The 24,959-nt window shown below is 44.7% G+C and overlaps 1 protein-coding gene across 1 annotated transcript in view; it reads right to left on the bottom strand.

The window, feature by feature from the left end:
• The window catches only part of HEXB (hexosaminidase subunit beta), a 202,616-nt gene that overhangs the window by 131,716 nt on the left and 45,941 nt on the right, over positions 1-24,959 (bottom strand). Inside the window, 2 exon segments of the mRNA XM_033929284.1 lie at positions 19,968-20,078; positions 23,258-23,304. Coding sequence (XP_033785175.1) covers positions 19,968-20,078; positions 23,258-23,304 — 158 coding nt within the window.

The following is a 24,959-nucleotide window of genomic DNA, read 5'->3' as shown; positions in this document are numbered from 1 at the left end:
CTCTTACCGACATGTCTTCAATGCAAGCTCCCACAACCACTCCATGAACTTCCTTCCCCGAGGGCCCTGTTTCAACACCAACGGGGGAAGTGAACTTCCGATCTCCATTCTCAACTTATGAGGGACAGATGGAGCCTGACCACAGAGGCAGTTTTCAGGGACATCCCGAAGCTGTGCGTGGGGACAATGGGACAGGCAATCGCTTCCTGTCCCTCCCTGCCGCGCAAAAATAAATAAATAAATAAATAAAAAGCCTCCCTCAGAAATGGTCAGGGTGGGCCCACCGTTAGGGTTGTTTGGGCCCTCGCATTTCCCCCCACCTTCGCTGGATTTGACGTCAGCAGCATCGTGTTAATCGCTCCCCCCGGTGCAGCCGAACCCCCGTTGACCCTCCCATCACTCCCTCCCATCCGACTCTCCCATCGCAAGACAACCACAAGCCACCCGGCTCCAGCAGCATCGGTAGCCACAGCACTCTAAATACGCTGCTTCGCGGCCTTCTACTGCCTTGATTTCCTCTGCTGCATCAATGACGACATCATCAGTGACACGGCAGAGGGAATCACAGGCAGCAGAACTCCGTGAAGCAGCGTGTTTAGAGTGCTGCGGCTGCTGATGCTGCTGGAGCCGGGAGGTTTGTCGGTCGTCTCGCAGTGGGAGGGTCAGATGGGAGGGTCAGTGGGGTTCACCTGCACGGTGGCAGTAGTGGCGGCGGCAGGGGTGAATGGAAAGATGCTGTTCAAGGGTTCTACTGCATGGGGGATGGAGGGAGGGAGGGATAGAAAAATGCCATGCAAAGGTTCTGCTTCAATGGGGGTTGGGGGGGGGAAGAAATATGCTGCTTGAGTTCTGCTTCAGGGGGCCATGGGAGGGATAGACAGATACTGCTCAAGAGTTCTGCTTTGCAGGGTGGGGGACAAAGTTATGGAAGGCAGTGAGGGGCACATAGGAATGAGGCACTGGGGGCATTAAGGACACAGGAAGGAGGTACTGAGGGCATTAAGGACACAGGAAGGGGCACTAAGGACATAAGGAAAGAGGCACTGAGGGCACTAAGGACATAAGGCCTGGATTCACTAACCTGCCCGATCTGGGTCCGATGCGAGCAGGTCTGATGAATTCAGGAATGAAAAATAATGCAGATTCTGCCTGCACGGATCGCTCTATAGCGATCCCCGCACATGTGCAGACCATCTCCAAAACCTCCTGGGGGGCTGCTGCGGGAGCGGTACTGCTGGGCGCGATTGGACCCTGGTCTGACCCAGAAGAGGCAATGCTTATGTTCTTATCTCCCTCTATTCCATGGCTTTGTAGTTTCCCGAGGAGGTCTTTCATGTGGAACCTTGTCGAACGCTTTCTTGAAGTCCAAGTATATTATGTCCACCAGTTCTCCACTATCAATTTGTTTGTTCACGGTCTCAAAAAATTGAAGTAAATTCGTTCAAACATGATTTCCCTTTCCTGAAGCCATGTTGACTGGCTCTCATCAGGTCGATGTGCATCCAAGTGCCGGACTATGCTATCTTTAATCAGTGCTTCAACCCATCTTTCCAGGGACAGACCTAAGACTCACAGGTCTGTAGTTGCCTGGTTCTCCTCTTGATCCTTTTTTGAAATTGGCGTGACGTTCACTATCTTCCAATCGTCCGGTATCTATCCAGTTCTAATTGACAGGTTGGCATTTTTTTGCAAAAGCTCTCTAATTTCAACCTTCAGTTCTTTTAAGACTCTCGGGTGAATTCCATCAGGTCCAGGGGATTTGTCGCTTTTAAGATTGTCGATCTGGTAGTATATCTGGTCCAAGTCCATTTCTACTATGGTGAGGCTGTCCTCTATTACTCCTTTGAACATTTTCACTGCTTCTGGTATTGTTGCAGTGTCCTCCTTCGTAAAGACAGACGCAAATAAGGAATTTAGTCTGTCTGCAATTTGTTTGTCTTCCTTGAAGTATCCTTTTCTTCCCTGGTCATCCAGCGGTCCCACCGCCTCTTTTGCAGGTTTTTTTCCTTTTACGTATAAGAAGCATGGCAGCATTCGGGGCAAGCAGGCAGGAGAGATTGCAGGGCAGAGAGCAGGGCTTCCAGTCAGAAAGACGTTTTCAACTAGTCCCCAGCAGTCGCTTCTTCAGGTAATTGGCCAGCCCAGTTGGATCGAAAATTTGGTGTTGTAAATCGCGTCCCAGACTACTTTGCATGCATGGATTTGAAGCGGATTGCAGGAGAGGTAAGTGAATCAGGCCGGATTGAAATTTGATAGTAAAAGGGTCGCTACACGATCGGTTTGTTTTGTGAATCTAGCCCATAGGATGGGACACTAACGACATAGGAAGAAGGCACTGAGGGCACTAAGGACATAGGAAGGAAGGAGGGAGGGAATAGAAAGAGTCAATTGTTGGGCCTGAGTACAGAAAGGAAGAAATAAAAGAAAGGATACACAGTCAGAAGAGACTCATGAAATCACCCAGACAGCAAAGGTAGGATTAGTATGTCGAGAAAACAGAAGAGGAGGAGGTCTAGCAATCATAACAAAAAACAATCTCAACATCGACGTACTAACCAAGCACTCCACCCCTTATCTAGATCTGCTAGCCTGCCAAATATCTGACAAATCACTCAATGGAAACCTGAACTGTCTTATTTGCTACATTACACCAGGTAAATGGAACACCTCAAAACAAGAACTTGAAGAATTCATCTTCCAGAACTCACTCTCCTCCACACATAACTTGATCCTCGGAGACTTAAATCTCCACTTAGAAGATCAATCATCCAAACAAACAACAGATATACTCTCATACCTCAACACTTTATCCTATCAAATTCTCAACCCAGAACCCACACACGAAAAAGGTCATCAACTCGATATAGCAGCTTATTCATCTCCAAATCAAACGAACAAAACATCTACATCTCAAACGGGTCCTGGCACCCTACTCTATGGTCAGATCACTACAAATATTCATTCACCATCAATTGGGCTCAAAATAACAACAAGCCCCATCCCAAAGAAATCACTCATCAAGATCAGACCGAAAATCGAACCTCACACATTCTGGAACACAGTCGACCCCGAAATCGACCCCAATAACCCCAAAGAATTCATAAACAGTTGGCGGAACCCTCAGTGAATCTACATTAACGAACTAGCTCCAATAAAAAACAAAAACAAAATAGACAGACCATCTAATAAATGTTCGACGACGAACTTCTACAACTAAAAAGAAAATGCAGACAATTAGAAAGGACATGGAAAAAAACAAAAACACAATCACATCAAAGATGAATGGAAAATCCTAATCAAACAATACAATACCAAACTGAAGGAAAAACGAAAAAACTACTACTCCAAACTCATCAGCACCGAAAAACCAGACACAAGAATACTTTTTAACATCGTAAGAAACCTCACTGATACCAAACCATTTCTCGCCACCCAAGGAAACCAAACTCCCACAGCCACCCAATTAGCAGATCATTTCAAACACAAAATCATCACAACCAGAGCCACATTCAACAACTCAAGAACCAACATAGAAGAAATACGAATCAATCCCAAAACAGATGAAGCAATCCCAGCAGACAGGATATGGACAAACTTCCCAAAGATACAATGGTCAGACTTGGACAGGCTTTACAAAAAATACAGCAAATCCTCATGTGACTTAAACAACTGTCCCTCATACTTACTAGCAACAGCTTCCACCAAATTTAAAGCTAGCCTCACACTATGGCTTCAAACAACATTAAGTGAAGGTCATTTCCCACCGGAATTAGGAGAAATCATAATTACACCTATCCTAAAAGATCCCAAAGGTCCTATAGATAATCCTGCAAACTATAGACCAATCGCTTCAATCCCACTGTACATTAAAATAACAGAAGGCCTTGTCGCACAACACCTCTCCAACTACCTTGAAGACCATCACATACTACATCCATCACAATCCGGATTCAGATCCAACCATAGCACAGAAACTCTACTGGTATCATTATTAGACATCGTCCGACAACACCTCAGCAAAGGAAACAAGCTGCTTCTCATTCAACTCGATCTTTCTGCGGCATTCGACCTAGTTGACCATCACACGCTACTCCAGACATTAGACGCAATAGGAATCTCAGGTAATGTTCACAAATGGTTCCGAAGCGTCCTCAAAACACGAACATACAAAGTCAAATCAAAAGAGCACATATCCGACCCATGGTCAAACCCATGTGGAGTACCACAAGGATCACCATTATCACCCATATTATTTAACCTCTTCATAGCATCCCTAGGCATAACCCTAGACGCCCTAAACACAGTATCATTCAGACTACGCGGATGACATAACTATCCTCCTCCCCTTTAACATTCAAGACCCATTATCCACAAACCACCTGAAAATAATAATGGAAACGGTAGAAAAATGGATGTCAAGTCATAAACTAAAACTGAACTCGGAAAAAAACTAAATTCCTACTACTAGAGAAGGAAAAAAAACCATCTCTCACAGAACTAGTACTAAATACAATCAAGTACCCAATGCAAAGTACACTCAAGATCCTGGGAATACAACTAGACAGAAACTGCACAATGCAGTCTCAAATCCACAAAATCATCCAAAGAGCTTTCTTCACAATACGTAACCTAAGAAAAATAAGAAAATTCTTCAACAAAGATCAATACAAGATAGTAGTACAATCCCTAGTACTAAGTATTGTAGATTACTGTAACAGCCTATACCTATCATGCCCAAACTACATGATAAAACAATTACAGACAGTTCAGAACACAGCCCTCAGAATCATCTACTCACTCGGCAAATATGACCACATCACCAAAGCATACCTAGACTCACACTGGCTACCAATAAAAGCAAGATCCCAGTTCAAATTCTATTGTCTACTATACAAAGTAATACATGGAACAGCCCCCAGCTACCTAAATAACAGACTATACCGTAACCTCTCACACAGACTAAGGAGAACTCAGAGCCTATTCACTCACCCCCCTCTCAAAGGAACACGACGAAAGAAACTATACGACAGCCTTTTAGCGACACAGGCAGCAAAGATCGATACTACCATCACCAATCTACTGACCAAATCTACAGACATTAAAGTATTCCGAAAAGAAATCAAAACTCATCTCTTCAAAAAACACTTCCATCATCATAACCTCACAAAAGTATTAGAAAATGTTCTCACGACCACCTCCATCACCACCACCAGCAACACCCTGAATCCGAACAGTATTATCTCTATTCGTCTAAAACAACCTATCACTATCTACTACCTGCTATCAATTTCTCCTGGAAAAGTCCAGACTAACAATTGTAACTGGACTCACTCTTGATTACATGTACTGCAATGCTACTGGAAATGTCCAGTAGAGGTCTGCACGGGAACGGGGATCGCGGGGATCCCGCGGGTCCCGCGGGGATCCCGCGGGTTCTCCCCCCCCGGCCCACGGGACTCCCACGGGACGCCCCCTGGCCCACGGGACTCCCACGGGGATGCCCCCCCTGACCCACGGGACTCCCACGGGGACGCCCTCCTTGCCCACGGGACTCCCACGGGGATGAAAACAACCTACCTAAATTCTGGCGATGCAAGCATGCAGATTACAAGTCTGGCGTCGCGTCGGGAAATAGCCATGTTGAGCAGTGAGCTCAGCATCGTACACCAGATGAAAGCCCTTGCTTGCTGATTGGTCCGGCGGCCCCGCCCCACCGTGCCGCCGGACCAATCAGCAAGCAAGGCTTTCATCTGTGTACGTGCTGAGCTCACTGCTCAGCATGGCTATTTCCCGACGCGGGCATTAGGCTGTTTTTTGTCATTTCGGGTGGGGGATGGCAGCGGCAGCAGCAGCCTGAAAAAGAAATCATCCTGGCCGGGTTCGGTGTCATGCTCCGGAGATTCTACAGCCTTCCTATCTCCCTCTCCCTTCTACCTGCGGCTCTCTTCGGCAACTCAGCAGCAGCTTCTGAGGTCGGGGCCTACCCTCTGCGAGTCCCGCTTGTTTCAACTTCCTTTTTCCACAAAGGCGGGACTCGTAGAGGGAAGGCCTCGATGTTGGCAGCTTGTCTTGATCACCGCTGCTGACGAGTTGCTTAAGAGAGCCACGGAGCAGGGGGGTTTTGCCAGGTGCAGGTAGAAGGGAGAGGGCCAGATGCAGGACTCGTGGGTGAGGGAGCAGAAGAGAGAGAGAGAAAGAGAGAGGGGAGGGAAACAAAAGGAAATATTTCATACTGGGCTGGGCCGGAGTGGAGGGAGGGTGGAAAGATTCTGGCTACCGGGTGCATTAACAAAGGAAAAGGGGGGAAAGCTGAAAATGGAGATAGTGACACAAAGAAGAGAAAGAGTAAGCAGGACCTACTGAATAAGGATAGAGATACAGAGGGGACATGAAGAGGAGGTGAAATAGAGACATAGAAGTAATGCTGAAAAAGTGTGTGTGGGGGGGGGGGGAGATAAAGACATTGAAAGGGCAAATGGTGAATATGGGGTAAAGACAAGGACAGAGACAAATGAAGATTCTGAAAAAGTGGTGAGATAGGGATATAGGTGAGATGGACACAAAGAAGGGTGATGCTGGAAAATAGGTGGAATGGTAATTCTGACAGACACAGAAGGGAAATGCTGGATCAAGGAGAGATGGGGCTCAGGCTGGATGGAATGAGGAGAAATGCCTTGTTGGCCCGGAACTTCCTCTCCTACGTCAGAATTGACGTCAGGGAGCGGAATGCTGGTCAGCGCGACGCTTCTGCAGGGAAAGCTTGGGACAGCGGTGGCTTGGGGACTATTCCCCGATGGCGGTGGCAGCAAACCGAGTGGCTTGGGGGAGGGCACGGAGAAAGAAAGAAAGGGGGCAGACAGAGAGACAGAAAGAAGGGGGAACAGGGAGACAGAAAGAAAAAGTTGGGGAGGAGAGAATGAGGTCTGGAGGAGAGGAAACATACAGGAGGCTGAAAGAAAGGAAGAAAGATTGGATGCACAGTCAGAAGAAGAAAGTGCAACCAGAGACTCATGAAATCACCAAACAGCAAAGATAGGAAAAATGATTTTATTTTCAATTTAGTGATCAAAATGTGTCTGTTTTGAGAATTTATATCTGCTGTCTATATTTTGCACTATGGCTCCCTTTTACTAAACCGCAATATTGTTTTTTAGCGCAGGGAGCCTATGAGCATTGAGAGCAGCGCGAGGCATTCAGCGTAACTCCCTGCGCTAAAACCTACTATTGTGGTTTAGTAAAAAGGGAGGGGGTGTATTTGTCTATTTTTGTATTTTGTTACCGAGGTGACATTGCATAGAGTCATCTGCCTTGGGAAATGTATATGGCAGATATCTTTGTTTTGTGTTCAAAAGAAAAGGAAATGCATTTCTGGTTTTATTTCTACAGTGTTGAAGTACTTGTTGGCCCTTGCTGTGACTGGTGGGGATCCCCAAGCACCGCCAGCAGAGGACCTCCTCTAGAGATGGTCAGAACTCCCCTCCACCAAGCGCAGCAGTCGCTGGCAGCATCCATGAGCCACTGAGGTGCCAGCATCTGTGACTCAGGGACGCTACTGCTGCCTGCCAAGCTTGGCAAAAGGGACCCCAGGCCAACTGCAAAGGAAGTCCTCAGCTGACAGTTTGTGGGTTCTCATCAGCTGAGTATTTATATTTTATATTTACATTAGAGGTTCTGGTAGAAACCCATTTACAAAGTATGTATTCTTCCCAATTAATATTTCCAAATTAATAGTCTCTTTGCTTATTTGTAAATGGGTCTCTACCAGAGCCTTTAATTCAGTAGCATAATTAAATAAAATAACTATTTCTGAAGTTTATAGGGAAGGATGGTGACGGAGGGGATTCCTCGCGGGGACGGGTGGGGACGGAGGGGATTCCTCGCGGGGACGGGTGGGGACAGAGGGATTCCTCACGGGGACGGGTGGGGACGGAGGGATTCCTCACGGGGACGGGTGGGGATGGGTGGGATTTTGGCGGGGACGGGTGGGGACGGGTGGGATTTCTGTCCCCGCGCAACTCTCTAGTCCGAAGATCTAAAGGCGAAAAAACAGTGTGACAAGGCAGTGGCTGCTGCCAGAAGGATGCTGGGCTGTATAAAGAGAGGCGTAGCCAGTAGAAGGAAGAAGGTGTTGATGCCCCTGTACAGGTCATTGGTAAGGCCCCACTTGGAGTATTGTGTTCAGTTTTGGAGACCGTATCTGGTGAAGGACATAAAAAGACTTGAAGCGGTCCAGAGGAGGGCGACGAAAATGATAGGAGGCTTGCGCCAGAAGACGTATGAGGAGAGACTGGAAGCCCTGAATATGTATACCCTAGAGGAAAGGAGAGACAGGGGAGATATGATTCAGACGTTCAAATACTTGAAGGATATTAACGTAGAACAAAATCTTTTCCAGAGAAAGGAAAATGGAAAATTTGAGGTTGAGGGGTGGTAGATTCAAAGGCAATGTTAGGAAGTTCTACTTTACGGAGAGGGTGGTGGATGCCTGGAATGCGCTCTCAAGAGAGGTGGTGGAGAGTAAAACGGTGACTGAGTTCAAAGAAGCGTGGGATGAACACAGAGGATCTAGAATCAGAAAATAATATTAAATATTGAACTAAGGCCAGTACTGGGCAGACTTGCATGGTGTGTGTCTGTGTATGGCCATTTGGTGGGGGATGGGCTGGGGAGGGCTTCAGTGGCTTGGAGGGTGTAGATGGGCTGGAGTAGGTTTTAACAGAGATTTCAGCAGTTGGAACCCAAGCACAGTACTGAGTAGAACTTTGGATTCTTGCCCAGAAATAGCTAAGAAAAAAAATTTAAAAATTTAAATTGAATCAGGTTGGGCAGACTGGATGGACCATTCGGGTTTTTATCTGCTGTCATCTACTATGTTACTATGTAAATGTACAGTGCTGCATACACCTTTCAGCTTTATAGAAATGTCTCATGCATATTCATTACGGATATCCTTGAAGCATGGAGTGTGTACCAGAAGCTGGGGAAGGTCTGAAGTTTTTAGTACAGATTAGAGAGCTGCACGGGAACGGGGATGACGGGAATCCCGCGGGACCCGCGAGGATCCCGCGGGTTCCCCCTTTGGGTCACGGGGATCCCGTGGGGACGCCCCCTAGGGTCGCGGGGATCCCGTGGGGACGCCCCCTAGGGTCGCGGGGTTCCTGCGGGGTTGGATCGCAGCGGGGTTGGTCGAGCCGCGAGGGTAGTCTCCTTCTCCTTACCTGCCCTGTCGCAGCACACATCCGAACGGAAATCTTCCCGATGTCAGCGCTGACGTCGGAGGGAGGGCTTAAGCAAAGCCCTTTCTTTTTCAACCTTCTATTGGAGTCTCCAGAACAGGAAGTGGAAACCGATTGGCCGCTGAGTCAGAAGACCAGAGGGAGGTGGGGGAGGGGGAGAACCTCTTACCCGGGCAGAAGCTCCTTCAGGCATTTTCCTCTGCTTTTAAGGGCCTTTTCTCTGGCTGGGGGAGTGAAGAGACTTCCGGTTGATCCGCCAACCAATAGGAAACAGACAGACGACACCACAAAGGGGAGGTGGAAGCGCTCTTCACTGCCGATTGGTCACAACGCGCTACAGGGCGGGAAGACTACGAAAACGGCCCGCCCCGCGAGCGCTGATTGGGGGCTTAAGCAAAGCCCTCCCTTCCTCCGACGTCAGCGCTGACATCAGGAAGACTTCCGGTCGGCTGTGTGCGGCAGGGCAGGTAGGAAGAAGGCAATGGCGTACGAAAGAGGGGGGAGGGGGGCGGACCGCCCCGGAGAATGTGCACAGCCGGTCAGATCCCCCGATCGACCGACAACAGGCCCGGCCGACAAATCTCCCTGCCCTGTAGCCGCGAATCTAAATTACCTCTTACAGCAGCTTCACTACTCCAGCTGCTGTAAGAAGGTAATTTAGATTCGCGGCTACAGGACAGGGAGATTTGTCCGACCGGGCCTGTTCTGTTGTCGGTCCGGTGCAAAAGCGCCACAAAGGTGGAGGCAGGGAGGGAGGAAAGGTGGAGTGGAGAAGAAAAGACGCTTAAGGGGGGAGAAGGCCGCTGAAAGTACTGGGGAAGACAAAGGGGTGGAAAAGAACGCTGAAAGGACATGGGGTAAACGGGAGAAAGGGGGGGAAGGACCCTGAAAGCACTGGGGAAGACAAAGGGGTGGAGAATGCCACTGAAAGGACATGGGGAAGGCAGAGAGGGGAGAAGGATGCTGCCTGACAGGACATGGGAAAGATGGTGGGGGAGAAGGACACTGAAAGGAAATGGGGAAGAGGGAATGGGAAGAAGACGCTGGCAGGGAAGAAGACAGAGGTGCCAGACTATGGGGGGAGCGGAGGGAAAAAGATGGGTGCCAGACCAATTTGGGAGGGGGGAGAAAGGGAGAGGCACAGTAACAGAGCAAATGGAAGACACAGAGAGAAGAGAGGCAGTGGATGGAAGGAATTGAATGAGAACATGAAGCAGAAACCAGGCAATAAAGGTAGGAAAAAAATTATTATTATTTTTTTTTTTTTTGCTTAAGGATAAAGTAGTATATTAGTTGTGTTGATAAAAATTTATAAACATTAGAGGCTCTGGTAGAAACCCGTTTACAAAGTATGTATTCTTCCCAATTAATATTTCCAAATTAATAAAGTTTTTTTGCTTATTTTTAAATGGGTTTCTACCAGAGCCTTTAATTCAGTAGCATAATTAAATGAAATAACTATTTCTGTAGTTTATAGGGACAGGCGGGGACGTAGGGGATTCCTCGCGGGGACGGGTGGGGACGGAGGGGATTCCTCGCGGGGACGGGTAGGGACGGAGGGATTCCTCGCGGGGACGGGTGGGGACGGGTGGGAGTCCTCACGGGGACGGGTGGGGACGGGTGGGACTTTGGCGGGGACGGGTGGGGACGGGTGGGATTTCTGTCCCCGCGCAACTCTCTAATGTCCAGTCCTCTAACTTGTAATCCGCTTAGAACCGCAAGGCACAAGCGGAATAGAAATCACTAATGTAATGTAATGTAATGTAAAAATGATTTTATTTTCAATTTAGTGATCAAAATATGTCAGTTTTGAGAATTTATATCTACTGTCTACATTTTGCACTATATTTGTCTATTTTTTTTTTATAGTTACTGGAGGTGACATTGCATATTTTAAAGTCATCTGCCTAGACATCTTTGAAACCCCCCAAATATGATAAATTAACATTTTCTCAGCGTAGTGTGCTTTGTAGTTTTTTAAAAATGTTATGGTTATTATAAATAAGATATTATGTGTACATGAAAAATGAATGGAAGAAATTGGGGGCAGAGATTGGGGGTGGGACTGACAATAGATATCCCCTTTTGATGAAAAAAGAAATGGTCACATTAAGCATGCATCGTTGGAGAAGCAGCAAGTATTAACTGGTGCATTTCCCACACCTCTTGCTCCCTCCCCTCCAGTGTCCTGTTACGGCCTACTGAGGGAGATGAATTGCTGCTTCTACCCCCCCCCCCCCCACACACACACACACAGGGTCCTGTTTTGGCCCACTGGGAGAGATGAATCACCCCGATAGCCTTCAGCTCAGAGGAAAAGGCATTGGCAGCTGCAGGATAAACCCAAAGATCATTAGAGTTACAAGGAGTGCATCTTTTTGCCTTAAGCCACTGCAGCTGTACTCCAGGACAACAACTCACAACCTGCTTCTGTGAACCACCCAGAATAGATAGTGAAGGCTCCTACAGGCCTAGTCTAAGCCTCGTGGTCCTCTCCCATGTCAAAGAGTTAGAACCTAAATACAGACTCTCAGTCTGGGAAGACTCCTATAGGCCAGGTATCGGTCTCACAGTTTTCTTCCACTTCACAGCAAGACGCATTCACCAAGGAAGGGTAAACAACCTAATCACTAGCAATCCCTTCCCCCCCCAGGGCTCAAGTAAGGCATTTCAGGGGGAGGTGAAATCAGCAGACCATTCAGCCTCAGGTCCTACCATCCTTTAGTTTACAGGGCTGGGGGGACAGTATCTATTTTTCCTACGCACATTACATTCAATCTATGACTTCAGTAACTCATCTTTGTTCCATTCCCTTTGACAACTGTAAGCAGCCACCTAGTCCTCAATCTATACCTTCATATTCCACTATTGTCTGATGTAAATCTATGTTAAACCACCAGACTTCATACCCCTCCAAGGAGTCATCATAAAATCTAAAACTAGAAAGACACCAATAAGTGATCAAATGATCCGCTCATTAAGAAAGCTACAGCAAAATTAATTCATATACAACAGTGGTCTCAAACTCAAACCCTTAGTGGGGCCACATTTTGGATTTGTAGGTACTTGGAGGGCCGCAGAAAATATAGTTAATGTCTTATTAAAGAAATGACAACTTTGCATGAGGTAAAACTCTTTATAGTTTATAAATCTTTCCTTTAACAGTTAAAGGAAAGATTTATAAAGAGTTTTACCTTATGCAAAATTGTCATTAACTATTTTTTCTGCAGCCCTCACATTTAAAGTTTAATATCTTTCCTTTCTCAAAACTGACACATTTCAATCACTATATTGAAAATAAAATCATTTTCCCTACCTTTGTTGTCTGGTGACATTATTTTTCTGTGCATTTAACTATGTTTCCAGGGACTTCTTGTCCTTTGACTGTTTTTCTCTCCGTCTTCACTTTCTGCCTTGCATCCATCTTTGGCATTAACTTAATATTCAATTTTTCTGCTTTCTTTTCAAAATCTATGTTTCCATATCTTACCTTTCCTTCTATCTCTCTCTTCTTCTGTCCCTATTTCCATGGTCTGACATCTCTTTCTTTCCTTTCTCTCCATCCCTCCTTCCTTCTTTTCCCCTGGTCTGGCATCTGTCTCCTTCCCTCCCCCAACTTTTTATTTCTTTCACTCTGCCCCCTTCTTTCTTTCTCTCTCTATTCATGCCCCCATTCTTTCTATATGTCTGTCTTTCTCTCTCTCTCTCTCCATGCCCCTTTCTTTCTTTTTTTCTTTCTCCATGCCCGCCCTTCCTCTCTCCATGCCCCTTTCTGTCTGTGTCCCGTTTCCCTTCTTTCTTTGTCTCTCTGTCCCCCCTTTCTTTCTTTACTTCTCCCTGCCCTCCCCCAAGCCACCATCATTGGGGAACAGGCCGCCACCGCCGCAATCGGGGAACAAGCTGCCGCCGCCACAATCGGGGAACAGGCCGCCACTGCCGCAATCGGGGAACAGACCAGTGCCGAGGTCTTAACTCTCCCTGCTTATCTTCCCTAGCACGGGGCCAACCAATTCACGCCACCCGATGTCAATTCTAACGTCGGGGAGGAACTTCCGGGCCAGCCAAGCAGCGATTGGCTGGCCCAGAACTTCCTCCCTGACATTAGAATTGAATGTCGGGTGGCGAAAATTGGTCGGCTCCGAGCTGGGGAAGATATGCAGAGAGAGCTAAGACCTCGGGCGCTAGCCTGTTCCCCGATTGCGGTGGCTTGGGGGATGGCAGTGGGAAGGGAAGCAGATTGGGGACCCCTGCTTTAGGCAAGAACAGATTGCGGGCCGCAAAATAGTCCCTGGGGGGCTGCATGCGGCCCATGGGCCGCATGTTTGAGACCACTGCTATACAAGTACCAGCACTAAATATATCATCTTGAATCAGAATGAGGCTGAAGAATATTCAGACAAAATTGTTAGAACTATGCACCAGTACCTGCTACCACAGGCCTAATAAGGGCTGCTGAATTAGCATCTTAGCAGCAAGCTAAGAGATCCTGTAGGGATGCAATGGAACCAAACCAGCTTAATGGTGATTAGCTGGTAACACAATATCACATCATTCCTTGACTTTTCCTTGCTAGGCAGAAGGAATAGACCATGCCTTCATTTACTATGTACTAATTTTATGGGTATTAATAAGGGTATTACAACAGGTAAAGTATGCAGCCAACAGTTTTACTCAAACCCAAAACATACAATGAACATAGAGAGGTCACAGCGGTAAAAGCAGTTCCAAGAAAGGTACATACAAACAACCAATTCTGCAAATAAACAGATTGGTTAGAGAGTTCTATAAGTATATAGTAAAACACATTAAAAAATAACCCCGGTATGAGACATCTGCAGCTGCTATCTATTGCCACATATGTACACACCATCACTATTACCACACTGACAGTCATTACATGCAAGTCACACCTGTGTATGCCATTTCTAAGACTACAGTAGAACTGTTAAAACAGAGAGACATATGCCTTTTGTTCCAAGAGGACACTAGATCTGTGTAGAAGCCAGATGTCAGCCTGGGAGCTGATCATTAAATCACACTGCAGCCATATTGAAGAGCAGCAAACAAAACTGTTGCAAAAAGGAGAAAGGGAAATCCTCTACATACCCATTAAGACATGGGGGAAGCCTCTGCTTGCCCTGGATCAGCAGCATAGAATGTTGCTATTCTGGGTTTTGGCCAGGTACTAGTGACCTGGATTGGCCACTGTGAGAATGGGCTACTGGGCTTGAAGGACCATTGGTCTGACCCAGAAAGGCTATTCTTATGTTCTAGAACATGCCATGGACAAGACATAACTATGCATACAGCAGTAGTGAAGGTCCTGATCCATTGAACTCTCACATGGAGCATCTTAGTGCTCAGTCCCTAGTTAGATGTACCTTTCTGGCTTAGCCCAAGCCATGTCATCAGTCAAGAATTTTCAACATTCTGTCATCAAAACTCTATTTTTTCCTAGATCTATTATCACCACACTTTTTCACAAGTAGCTAAGGAATTACCAACAAGTGTTACTATATCTTCCCTGCTTGTCTCTGGAATAGGCACCTAGGATCTCTTAAAGAGAGTAAGAGAAAATGGTTACTGCAGATGGGCAGACTGTATGGGGCATCAGGCCTTCATGTTTCTATGCTTACCTGTAACAGGTTCTCCACAGACAGCAGGAGAATGTAGTCACACTTACCCTCCCACTTTCTCCTCTAACATTATATTATATACATATATTTTTTTTTTTCCAGCTAAAGAGAAAACTGAGTATCAAGGGGAGGAGCCACTGAAGACGGGAGTCCCTGCACATGCTTAGAAAGCCAAAAGCATACTTTTGCTAGAGGAGCGCACCAACACACAGGATCAGTCTAAGGACTTCGCCTACAAGTGTGACTACATTCCCCCGCTGTCTACAGAGAAGTCCCATAACAGGTAAGCAACTTCTCTTTCTCTACCACAAACGTCATAATGCAGAGAAAGCACAGTTACTTACCGTTAACAGGTGTTATCCAGGGATAGCAGGCAGATAATTCTCAACCTATGGGTGATATCAACCACAGAGCCCTGATGCAGACAGCTTCACAAACAGATTTGCTTAAAGAACTTTCAGAAAGTTTGTGACTGCTGCACCGCACCTGCGCGAGTGCTTTCCCGCCTGACATAATGCACGCATCTCCTCAGTTCAGGTAACTAGCTAAGAAGTCAACCAGGGGAGGTGGGTTGTGAGAATATCTGCCTGCTGTCCCTGGATAACACCTGTTAAGGTAAGTAACTGTGCTTTATCCCAGGACAAGCAGGCAGCATATTCAACATATGGGTGATCTCCAAGCTAACCAGAATGGGATGGTGGGAGAGTTGGCGATTCAGGAGAAAAAATTTTGTAAAACTGCCTGACCAAAGTGGCCATCCTGTCTGGATAAAGAATCCAGACAATAATGAGAGGTGAATGTATGAACTGAGGACCAAGTGGCAACCTTGCAGATTTCCTCAATAGGAGTAGATCTAAGGAAAGCTACAGAAGCTACTTTGTAGGCTGTGACTCGATCTGTGAGGTGCAGTCCAGCAAAACGAGATGCAAGCAGCCAACCAATTGGAGATTGTTCTTTTGGAAACAGGATGTCCCAACTTATTTGGATCAAAGGAGACCAATAGTTGTGGAGAAGATCTATGTGGCTTGGTCCTTTGCAAGTAGAAGGCCAAAGCACGTTTGCAGTCCAAAGTATGAAGAGCTGTTTCTCCAGGGTGAGATTGAGGCTTTGGAAAAACACTGGAAGTATAAAAGATTGGTTGAGATGAAAAAGCTGTAACAACTCTTGGTAAGAACTTTGGATGAGTACCACCTTGTCCTGATGGAAAACTGTGAAAGGTGGATCTGCTACTAAAGCTTGTGGCTCACTGACTCTGCGAGCAGACGTGAGAGCTATGAGAAAGACTACTTTCCAAGTGAGATATTTGAGATGAGCCATAGACATTGGTTCAAAAGGAGGCTTCATCAATTTAGCAAGAACGATATTGAGATCCCATACCACTGGAGGTGGTCTGAGAGGTGGTTTGACATTGAAAAGTCCTTTCATAAATCTGGAAACCACAGGGTGAGCTGATAAGGGTTTCCCTTTCAATGGTTGATGAAATGTAGCAATTGCATTAAGATGGACTCTAATAGAGGTTGATTAGAGACCAGATTGAGATAAATGAAGGAAGTAATCTAGAACAAAAGACAAGGTGGTGAACTGAGGCTCCTTGTGATGGAGACTACATCAAGCAGAAAACCCAATCCACTTCTGGTGGTAGGTTTTCTGGAAGCATCTAAAATGCCCTTGGCCAGTTGAGAAAACTGAAGGTGTGAAGTCATGTCGAGATATACCAAGCTGTGAGATGTAGCGATTGCAGATTGGGATGAAGAAGAGAACCCTGACTCTGTGTAAGCAGAGACAGAAAAATTGGCAGAAATAGTGGCTCCCTGCTGCTGAGATGAAGGAGAAGGAAGAACCAAGGTTGTCTGGGCTACCACATTGCTATGAGAATCATGGTGGCATGTTCGTGTTTGAGTTTGATGAGTGTTTTGAGAATCTGAGGAAATGGGGGAAACTCAGAGCAATTTGTTCATCCAGTCCAGGAGAAAAGCATCTGCCTCCAGCCGGTGAGGAGAGTAGATCCTGGAGCAAAACTGTGGCAGTTTGTAGTTGTGGGGAGAAGGAAACAGGTCTATTTGAGGCGTCCCCCACTGAGAAAAAAATGAGTCAGAGAGATGGAGAATTGAGTGTCCATTCATGAGGTTGCAGGAGACTCAATTTGTCCGCCAGAACATTTTTCTCTCCCTGAATGTAGACAGCTTTTAGAAAGATGTGAAGAATTACCCAATTGATATAAATTGGTCCTCTTTTTAACATCTCTTGGTAATACACTTGTCTTGATATTCCTTTTATGAGATTTTTCTTCTTTTTAACTTTTTTTTTATTTATGTTCACGTGTGTTATTAAAATTGGTTGGTTTTAATGTATGTATTTATGTTTGTAGACTCCTGAAGCAGGCCATTTGGGCCGAAACATGCGCATGTCGAGTCCATGTTTGTTGAATTAAAGAAAAAAGAATTTTGTGAAATACTCGGAGTTCACCAGTCTTTGTTTGGACATATCCACTCCATCATGTTTGAGTTCTTTTAGTACTCTAATTGTTTACACATTCATTCTAGGTCTTGCCAAGTTACATTTGAATATGTATATAAACACACCAACAGAAAGACTAAGGCCTGGATGCACTAAACTCGCCAGTCTAACGATCGTCGCTAAACCAGTTTGAACTGATTTAGCTTCAACCTAATTTGCTGACCAATGTACACAATGGCTCACTGAATAGCTTTTCTGTGTGTTCGTACATTCTATGACTCTCCTATGCAAATAACTTCATTAGTATTAAGCACTCCGATCAATGGCCTATCATCAATAAGGCATGCACTAAACCTAGCTATTAAGGACCAGTAATTACTGTACAGATCTAGACAGGTTTGCCATATTTTCTTTTTTTTTTAATGGGAACAGATGTTGTATGTGTAATAAACAGTTTATATATCGCAATACCCTGAAGTTCTATGTGGTTTACAAAAGATTAGAGAAGGTACAGAATAATTGGACTTGAGAGCGGAAAGAGTGAGTGAGTAAGGGGGAGAACAGGTCAATTGTCTAGGTATTTCAGGAACAGGTATGTTTTTAGACGCTTCCTAAATTCTTCGTAAGTAGTGGGCGAGAGCAATTGCTCTAGGTCTTTACCCCATAGGGCCGCCCAGTGTGAGAGAAGGTGTTCGTGGTGTTTTTTCAGTTTGCAACCTCTAACTGGAGGGGAAACGAAGTTTGAATGTGTGCTTCTCTTGCATTTGTTGGTAGAGAAGCAGAAAAGGTCCGATATGTATTTGGGGGCTAGTCCATATAGTACTTTAAAACAGAGGCAGGCAAATTTAAACTTTACGCGTGCTTCCATCGGCAGTCAGTGCAACTGCCGGTAGTAGGGTGTTACATGATCGAATTTCTTTAGCCTGAAGATAAGTCTGACCGCTGCATTTTGCATTATTTGAAGACGTTGCATGTTCTTTTGGGAGATTGCTAAGTAGGCGATGTTGCAGTAGTCAAGCTGACTTAGTACGAGGGATTGCACTAGGATTCTGAATGCTGACGTATCGAAATATGATTTGACGGATCTAAGTTTCCAGAGAGTGAAGAAACCCTTTCTGATTAAGGAGTCTACCTGGTCTTTCATGGACAGGGTCTAGAGTTACACCCAATATCTTCATGGTGGACTGAATAGGGTAACTAAGTTCATTGATGCATAGTGGGGTTTTGGTGTCAAGCGGGTGAGGAGAGGCAACAAAGAATTTTTTTTTTCTGGGTTGAGTTTGAGCTTGAAATCTGTCATCCATTGTTCCATCACATTTATGGCTTCTGATGCCTTGGGAATGGTTTCCGAGATAGAGTTAGCAAATGGGATGATAATCGTGAAATCATCTGCATAACTGAATAGTTTTTTTCCCAGTTGTGTCAATTGCACATCCAGTGAGGACACGTAGACATTGAAAAGCAGTGGGGATAGCGGTGACCCTTGTGGTACACCGGATGAGTTCCTCCAGATATCGGAAAGATCGTAATTGAAACGTACCTGATAGGTGCGGGAGGTAAGGAAGCTTTGAAATCAGTTCAACACCTCATCCCTGATACCAATAGCGTCTAGGCATTGTAGCAATTTCCCATGGTCTACCAGATCAAAAGCAGAGTTCATATTGAATTGCATGAACACATGCACAATATCTGTCCCCCATCAAAAAATAAAAATAAAGCTTGTGATGCCCTCTCCCCCTTTAACAACAACAAAAAAATATATTAGAGGCAAGAGGTATGCACCCTCCCTCCTGCCTCGGCTACCTGGAACCCAACACACTCCTGACACCCCCCTCTCCTATAAAAATCATGTGACCCAGACTCCCCCACACTTCTGAACCCTTCCCCCCCCACAAAGATCCTTAGCAGGAGAGATACCCACTCCCTCCTGCTTTTGCCACTCGGCTCCCCCCCCCGCCTCACCCCCATACCTTATAAAGAAGACGACAGCAGGAGGGATGCCCAGTCCCTCCTGCCTGCAGGCCCGCCTCTTCAAAATGGCGGGCCTTTCCCTTTTTGGTGCTTCCTGGGATGCACTGGGAGGGGCCTAAGGACCTAATTGGCTCAGGCGCCTGAGCCAATCAAGGCCTTAGGCCCCTCCCCGGGTTGCACCCGCTCTCCTTGCTTTCCATAGATGCTATGGACATGCTACATTGAGAGTTAAAGCTAAAATAAACTTGGTTTTTAGTGCAGGTATTAAAAAAAAAAAAAAAAAGTTATACTCAAAAAAACAAAACAGCTTTTGAATAACTTTCAGATTGACCAAAGCAAAACCACTAATATTTGAATGCAAAACCGATTACAGCAACACTACTGATGCTAGACAGAAGAGACCCAGACTTTTTAGTCTTGTTCCCTTGAGTTCCAGTGTAGTTAAGTCATTTTTCATTCTTTCATACTTCTTACAAAGAAATTCAACAACAAACAATATGAAATTATACTTTTCATGGAGGCAGAGGCAAGATGGCTCATCCAACACACACATACAAGGCATGTAATCACATAGCACTACATCTTCTCACCAACATACAAAGCAGCAAACAGGATCTTTTCAAAGCTCCAGGTCAGAAAGGGATCAGCCACAACCAGGCTTACTTACCAGGTTCATAAAAATGGTTTTCAGTGGAATGTAGTGTCTAGATGTATCCAGTAAGATTCCTCTGTAGGAAAATCTGGGGAAGTCTATGATCTCAGTCTTGTTGATGAAGAGCTAGTGTTTAATCAAAGAATTATGCAAATTAAATGGATTAGTGACAGACCATTCACTTCAGATCCTATATATTGGAGACTTGTGCTGGAGTAATTAAGTTTATTTATTTTACCCATTTATAGCCTCCCTACCACTTAGATATATTACAAAATAAAAACACAATCAAACCCACAAAAGTCTATCTCCTAGGCATACCACTAGTAAGACAATGATCCTCGCACTGCAAGAGGAATCAAGTATTGGGGCTTATTTTTAAGTCTTTACATGTTAATCTAGAATCTGAGAGCTGTGTCCAAATAGTGCATGAACTAGAAATGAACTTCATGACATCACAATACAGATTTCTACAATGGAGAATGGTATTGGCATAGTTCTAACAGATTCCCTCTATGTCTACTTGCATGCTCCTGCCTTCTGATACATATAATCATGTTACACGCCTGTTTGTTTACTCCTACTTCATGCTCTTGATGCAACTTCGCTGCATTCCTGCAGCCTCTCTTGTTGTAAACCGTCTTGAACTGAAAGGTATGACGGGATATAAATAAAGCTATTATTATTATTATCATCTCAATGTGCACCTCTAGATTGAGGTACACAGGGCATAACTCGCATGCAATATAGTAGCCAGCTGAAATTTGTCAACATAAGGGTTAAGTGCACAAGATTAACAAGTGTCAAGAGAGCGAAAAGGCTGGACAAACTTTCAGAGTTTGCTTTAAATATAAGGCAAGAACCAGGACAATTTCTTTTGCACAGCTCTTTCAGCTCCATCTTTCCATGCTGACAACAAGGAATTTTATGCCTCTAAGTCATGGCTCCTCCTACCAGTGCTCTTGGAGGTAGGTACACTGTAAGGGGACCCATGATGCTCCCAGACTGAATACAAGCCTCGCCAATCTGTTTGGGGGTTTCAGGGTCAGGCCCCGTCACCCTTGAGAACTTTAACATGCTTTAACATGCAGCAAGAACACAATTTGGGCCAACAGGAATGTTAAATGGAAACACAAGGAGGCAATGAAAGGCAATTTGGACCTCAAGCCTTTCCCATAAGAAATATGCAGGAACAAAGTTTATTTTGTTCCTGTGTGTCAAAAAAAAAATAAATAAATAAAATAAATGTACACAGGGGGAATATTTCAAGGTATGGAGCAAGGGGCAGGAAACCATATCAGTCGGTTTACTGCATTTATATTTTGTTTAGCCAGATTCGGAAGGTAGGAGGAAAATGAAAATCAAGGAGGCATACCATTAAATACCATTACGCTAAACAGAATCTCCCCTATTTCCAAAAAATAAGCAAGGAGAAACAGAAAAATTTAAATATCTGCAAATAAAAGCATAATCGATTTTTTAATTATTTTGTGTGAATATTGCCATTCATGTCAAAATATGACCATTTATCAGAGAAGGAACCAAGATGGCGTCGGAGTGAGTCGAGCTATCAAGTGGCTCCTGCTCCGTTTGGCAATTTTCTCAACCTTTTTTCCTCAGAGATTTACCTGATATGCCTAAGCGCAGGGGTAAGCAGAGGAGTGTACTTCCTGCCTCCTCTTCCACTTCACTGACTCGGCAAGCAGCTATAACATCATATGCTGTCCCAGTTGGAGTGGGCGCATCCGTTGACCGAGGAGGGCAGACCTCGGTCTTGGAAGGCAATGTTTTGCTTAGCCCATTCGGGCCTGGAGTTCCCCCACGTCCCGGGTTGATGTTGGGGACGCCCTCAGACGCACAGGAAGCGCCGGAATTGATTCTCCGGCGACGCTGCAGGTCTCACCCCTGACTCCGGATGGAAACCACAGCTTGCTGACTTCCTTACAATCAGCATTGGAAACCAGAGGACCTGAAAGTCAGCGGGAAGCGGGGAAGGTGGAGATGGATCCCATGGAGGAGTCCCCCGGAATAGCTACCCCTGCTCCCCTGATAAACCAGCGGTGATTGACATGGAGGCATTATGGAGCGCTATGGAGACTTTACATAAGGTATGCTCCCAGATTGTTCTTTCTACACAAAATTCTAATAGTAAATTTAAAACTTTTGAAGAGAAACTCCAGTAACAGTCTCTTAGAATGGACAAATTGGAGAAATCTGTGGCAGATGAGAAGATTATTACTAATTTACAACTTAAGGATAAAGCTTTACTTGCTAGGAAAATTGAAAATTTGGAAAACGCTAATAGGAATTTGAACTTGAGACTTTTAAACTTTCCTGTTTCCAAATTTCAATCTCGTAGGGAATTATTTCAGTCTTTTCTAAATACAGTTTTGAAATTTCCTGAAAATAATATGCCACCATTACAAAAGATATATTATCTAAATTTACCAAAGGAGGATAAAGACAAAGAGAACGCAGTACCAGGAGAATTGGATCTCACTGGTATGCTGGAGATATCTCAAGAAGAAATAATGACTAGAGCTACTTTATTGGTAACTTTTGTTTTTCTTCAAGATAAAGAAGCAATCCTTCGTCTATTCTATAGGACTGACAAGGTGGAATTTCATGGATTCAAAATTTCTATATTTCCTGATGTATCTAAGTGGACACAAGCCAGACGTAAGAAGTTTTTGGCTTGTCGTCAGTCTGTTTTGAGTCTAGGGGCAACCTTTCAATTACGTTTCCCCTGTAAATGCTGCATTACCTACCAGAGTAATCTTTTATGAACCCGATCAATTGCAGTTTTTTCTTGAAGGTAAAGTAACCACAAGAATTCCAGACACCTCCATGGAATCAGCCAAGCAGGCCATTAGTTAAATAACTCCAACTGTACTCTGTTATTTGATTAATTTAGTTTTTTTTTTTTATTTCTTATATCCAACTACCCTTGGAAGTGATTGATTCCTTCTCCCTTCAAATTGTGGACTTTAGCCATAGTCAATATGTGTTATTATTATATTATTATATAATTAGTACTTGTTTTCCCTATTGGATTGTTATATTTCCTTTCAAGTATTGATTTATTTGTAAATTGTAAAAGCATAAATTAAAAAAAAAAAAAAAATGACCATTTATGTTCTCTGCAAGTTAATATGGCAATAACTCAGAAGCCCTCCGAAGAGGAGCATCAAAATGAAGGAAATCTGTACTGTGTCTTCCTATAGCATGAAGTCTATTTCAAAGTGGACTAAGATCACCAATGATACGCAGGTTTATTAATCAAAAGCTAGCTCAGAAATACGTACTGTTCCACAATCACCCTCATAGACCAGCTGGCTGAAAGTCTCCAATCCTATAAAAGAAATGCAAATAAAAATCTTAATTGCTGGTAAATTTGTAAAGCTTGAATGAGATAATAAAATGGATTAGATATAATCCAAAAGCAGTTAACACAAGCAACAGGCTAGATAGCTCATTACACTTCTCCCTCCCTATTGGCGGGGATTACGGGCAAAGCCGGCCTGCGAATAGGGAAAAATTGTGAATACGTTTTGGACAGCTCTGACCCACCCCCGGACCTTACCTGGTGGTCTAGTGGTGATGTGGGGCAGGAGCGATCTTCCTACACTCCTGCCCCGTGCAGAGCCGTGCTGCTGAGTTCCCGTGGTCTCACGAGACTACAACAGGGAAGACCACGGGAACTCAGCAGCACGGCTCTGCACGGGGCAGGAGTGTAGGAAGATTGTTCCTGTCCCGCGTCACCGCTAGACCACCAGGTAAGGTCCATGCTCTGATCGTCTCCCCTCCCCCCCACCCCCTGCCGCCGCCTCTGAACACCTCCCTCCAAATCCTGGGGTTTTTTCAATGAGTGATTTTCGGGGGGGGGGGGCTGGGGGGAAAACCGCAGATAATTGAAATCACGAACATCGAAACCGCGAATAGGGAAGGGGAAGTGTACTATATTTACAGAAGTCTTTTTAGGAAGGACTCAAAAACACTCACTTCTGTCTAGTTTCTGGTAAAGACTCCTTTAACTTCTATGGGGAATTCTCTTGCAATGACTCTATTCTGACATGACATTAGAGAAAAGCCGTTTGAGACCTGTAGTTCTGAAGTACTTTCAGCTCTAATCACAATCTGATCACTCTGTGAACTTGGAACCAACTAGGGATAGCTCCACGTAGCATAAAGGCCAAAACTAATAGAAGGGAACTAAGAGGGTAAAAGGAGTCTAGGTGGGGGTTCTCACCCAGTCTGGTTTCAATTCGTCCTCAACATATATGTATAAAAAGATTAGATTCTTACTTTGATAATATCTTTTCCAGTAGATAAGCATGATATACTGAACCATAGTGTTGTCCATGCCTGCAGTTTGGTTGCTTTTGCTATAAGGATATGTATGGTACCGCTCTGTCTTATATGGTTAATAGATTCTCTCTAGCATCGTATAAAAATAGTAGAAAGTCTCATGCCCTATTGATCTTCCCGTCAGTACAGGGCTGTATAAGTAAGAAATTTCTGGACCATACTTTAGCATTCCAAGTAGCTTCACATGACAGAATTTCGATTGTTATTGTTTGAAGCTTGCTCTTATAAATATTTCAGAGCTCAACTGAAAACTTTATCTTTTTTTCAAAATACTTTGTCAAATAATTTTTTTGTCATACTTAAATTGTTTTTAGTTTATAATCTTTTATAAACTGCGTAGAACTCATGGTTACGTGGTTAAGAAGTATGATGTTATGTTATGTCAATCACAGCTTTTCAGCTCTTCCTCCTAACGATATTGCTGTAGTGTTGTTGGGTAAGAATTGCCTCTTTGCGGATGATACCAAAATCTACACTAGAGTAGACAATCAGGATGGTGTGAATAACATGAAGAAAGATCTGGCGAAGCTTTAAGAATGGTTTGAAATTTGGCAGCTAAAATTTAATGCTAAGAAATGCAAGGCCATGCATTTGGGCTGCAAAAACCCAAGGGAACGGTACAGTTTAGGGGGTGAAGAA

Source organism: Geotrypetes seraphini, chromosome 1 (assembly GCF_902459505.1).
Source record: "Geotrypetes seraphini chromosome 1, aGeoSer1.1, whole genome shotgun sequence".
NCBI lineage: Eukaryota > Metazoa > Chordata > Amphibia > Gymnophiona > Dermophiidae > Geotrypetes > Geotrypetes seraphini.
This window is presented reverse-complemented; position numbering and strand designations above follow the sequence as displayed.